Raw genomic sequence first — 3,400 nt, forward strand, 5'->3', positions numbered from 1 at the left:
TTGAAAAATAAAAAAAATAAAATAAAAATAAATAAAAATAAATTAAAAAAAGTCCTGAAAGACAACCAAAAATGAATACATGTACAACTTACAATTAAGCACAAATAAATGTCTAAATAAGCTTTGCTGCAACTGTCATACCCAACCAATGCAGTCTTTGCATGTATGTCTTGTTTTCCTGTACTTTCGTTAAGGGCACAGTTGACATCTTCTTTATTTTCCTATTGTCGTAGTAGGTCTTTATGATATGCACATGCCAGTTCACCTGTCAGTTCACCTGTGTGCTCCACCATTTTTTGCATGGGCAGAAATATTTTGCTTTTTCTCTGCTGTAAATGATCTCTTATGAGCTCCAGTCCCAGTCCTCTTAGAAAATTTCTCGGTGATATTTTGTATTTCTTATTTTCTTTATAAATTATCGAACTATTTATGCCACATATGTTTAGGATTGAGTAAAGCACAACCCATTTGCTAATGCTCTGAATTTCAAATGACATCAAAGTTGTTACATAACTCATCAACAACATATCCAACTTTGATTTTGTTGTAGAAAGTTTTCATCTCAGACTTCCATTTTGTCAAAATTTCCCCATCAATATTTCCATTATACTGAAATGTTGGTATCAGTAGTATCAGTTTGTTTTTCTTTGCCATATGCAAGGCTAACAGCTTTCTGAAATCCAAAGATTGTGGTATACACTTCTGTTTTGAAATTGTAACATTTCATTTGGAATTTCTGCTTTGTTCCATCATCCATTTCCTGCACTGGCCAACTTGTGCTCTGTTAGCAAAAGTAACATCAATTATAAACCAGTAAACCAGGGCCAGCCAGATAGCTCAGCAAACTAAAGCTCCTGCTTAGGCATAGCACAGGGGCCAGGGTTCAATCCCCCACATGCCATACTGGCCCCACCCCCCACCCCATATGCTGAGATGGTGATTGAGACTGGGCATGGTAGTGCACATCTGTAATCCCAGCCCTTGGGAGGCTGAAAACAGGAGAATCATTACAAGTCCATTCTGTGTAGTGAGGCCCTGTAGACCCTGTACTATTTAAAAAAAAAAAAAAAGCCAGTATACCACTTGTCCAAACATTCCAAATAGTTCAGGACATGGAAGCAACAAACCTGTTCACAACATCATTCAGTATATAACTATATAAATAAGGATCAATGGCTGAAATCCAGGATAAGCGTCTAAATTAAAAGCATAATACATCTTAACATCTATCCACAAGCCATAAATTTTTACGCCATATTTTGATTCATTGCGTTTCCAAAAATCTTTTAATCCCTGGTAAGTACAACCCTATGAATGCTTTCAGTTCAGTTAATGAGATGTTATAACTAATACCTTTTTATATAGCTGTTGGTACATAATGTTTTACTTGCATTTCAGCCTTTGTGCATTTCACAGCCTCTTGTGCATATCTTCTGTTACAATTTCCAACACTGAATGGCAGTGCTGGCATTCTTTCACCCCTGCCAAAACCCTCACTACATATTTTCAGACCTAGCTCTAACATTAGATCCTTCCACTTGGTTGCGTAGACATTTTGCAACATTTCAACTAGTCAGATATGTATTCACATTGTTGTTTTCTCAGCATCTGAATCAAAAAGGCCTATATCTCCTGTGTCTGTTATCAGTCGATTCTTGCTCCACTTCATTATCAAAGGAACTCTGGCATTCATGGCCAACATCAAAGCCATCCCCATCTCTGTCATCACCACCAACCCCATCATCATCCATCCACACCACTCTTCTATTATGAAAGCATATATTTTACCATAACGGATCATCTTCATGATCCATTCATGAGTGATCTGACAGTTCACTTTTGACCTCTTCTAAAACTTGCAAATTTGGGTTTTCATGTGCCATCCTTCTGAATTGGGCAACTTCTACCAGAAAAATAAAACTCTGCATTAACAAATCTTCGAGTATTGTGCGTCTACTGGACCTTCTGTGGCACTCAGCTAAATATATGCAAACCAAGTTATATGGAGCTTAAGGTGGGCAAAAATCCATTTTTCCACTTTTGCACATGCATACACACCTTGCTGTTTCCGCATTTAAAGTCGTGTAAATTAGGAATACCTTCATAAATTATTCTTAACTATAAGTTAATAACAAAATAAGTAACAACTCAATGGCACAATTCAACAATCAAATTTTATTTTCTAGATAAAATTTACTATAAGGGCCAGCCAGATCGCTCAGCAGACTAAAGCACCTGTGGCCAGGGTTCAATCACTAGAGCGCCATGCAGGCCCTGCCCCGGAGGTGCACTGAGAAGGTGATTGAGACTGGGCATGGTGGCACACACCTCTAAGCCCAGCACTTGGGAGGGTGAAAACAGGAGGATCACTACAAGTTGGATCTACACAGTGAAATCCTATAGACCCTGTACTAAATAGAAAAAAAAAAAGAAAAGAAAAAAAAAAAGAAAATTTACTGTATAAAGTTTATATATTACCTTATAATGGTAAATGCTCTATAAAGAATATTTAAACTACTTCAATTCTAGAACTTTTCCCTTACCCCAGGACACAACAGAATATTGTAATCTTATGCTAACCCTGCATGCAAATTTCTCCTTATTAAACACTGTACTTTATTTTATTTAATCATTTTGTTCAAATCTCCTGTTCTATATTGTGAAAAAATAACAGTATTTTCTTTTTAACAAAAATTTAATTTTTTTTTAATCTAAAATACTCATGTTTATATTTGCCTCATACTTGTAATATCGTTTATCTGTTTATTGAATTTATTAAATATATGAATCTGTACATTTTTAAAAACCACAGTAATCAAAATAGCATGTTATTGGCATGAAAACAGGCAGATGGATGCAACAGAATAGAGAATTCATATATTAATCTATATACTTTTTTTTGTGGTACCAGGGATTAATCTATATACTTATAGTCAACTAATTTTCTACAAAGTCGCCAAAAACATACTTTAGAAAAAGGACAGTCACTTCATAAATGATGCTGGGGAAACTGGGTATCTAACACTGAAGAATACAACCTCTATCTCTTGCCTTACACAAAATCAACTCAAAATGCATCAGAAACTTAAGTGTAAGATCTGAAACTAAGTCAAGCACAGTAGCTCATGCCTGTAACCCCAACACTTAGTAAGCTAAATCAGGAGGATTTTGAGTCCAAGGACAGCCTGGGCAGTTGACAGAAGTTGACAGTAACTGTTGGAACATTTCAAATTGGCTAATTAAAAAAAAAGATTTGGAAGTTTCCCACACAGAGAAATGATAAATGTCTGAAGTAATACATAGAAATTGGGCCGGGGAGATAGCTCAGTAGAATAAGCACTTGCCTGGCAAGCACAGGATCCTGAGTTCAATCCCCAGTACCGCAAGAGAGAGAAAAAAA

At 36.0% G+C, this 3,400-nt stretch overlaps 1 protein-coding gene across 7 annotated transcripts in view; it reads right to left on the reverse strand.

Moving 5' to 3' along the window:
* The window catches only part of Herc3 (HECT and RLD domain containing E3 ubiquitin protein ligase 3), a 202,457-nt gene that overhangs the window by 144,469 nt on the left and 54,588 nt on the right, over nucleotides 1–3,400 (reverse strand). Inside the window, exon 1 of one of the 7 annotated variants that reach the window (XM_023706834.1) lies at nucleotides 1,789–1,850. The exons of the other annotated variants lie outside the window; for them this stretch is intronic. Within the exon in view, the coding sequence (XP_023562602.1) occupies nucleotides 1,789–1,807 (19 nt within the window). The 5' untranslated portion in view covers nucleotides 1,808–1,850. Of the gene's footprint in view, nucleotides 1–1,788; nucleotides 1,851–3,400 lie in introns of those variants that run through there. 7 annotated transcript variants of the gene reach the window in all.

Source organism: Octodon degus, unplaced genomic scaffold (assembly GCF_000260255.1).
Source record: "Octodon degus isolate 3935 unplaced genomic scaffold, OctDeg1.0 scaffold00272, whole genome shotgun sequence".
In the NCBI taxonomy this organism is placed as follows: Eukaryota; Metazoa; Chordata; class Mammalia; order Rodentia; family Octodontidae; genus Octodon; species Octodon degus.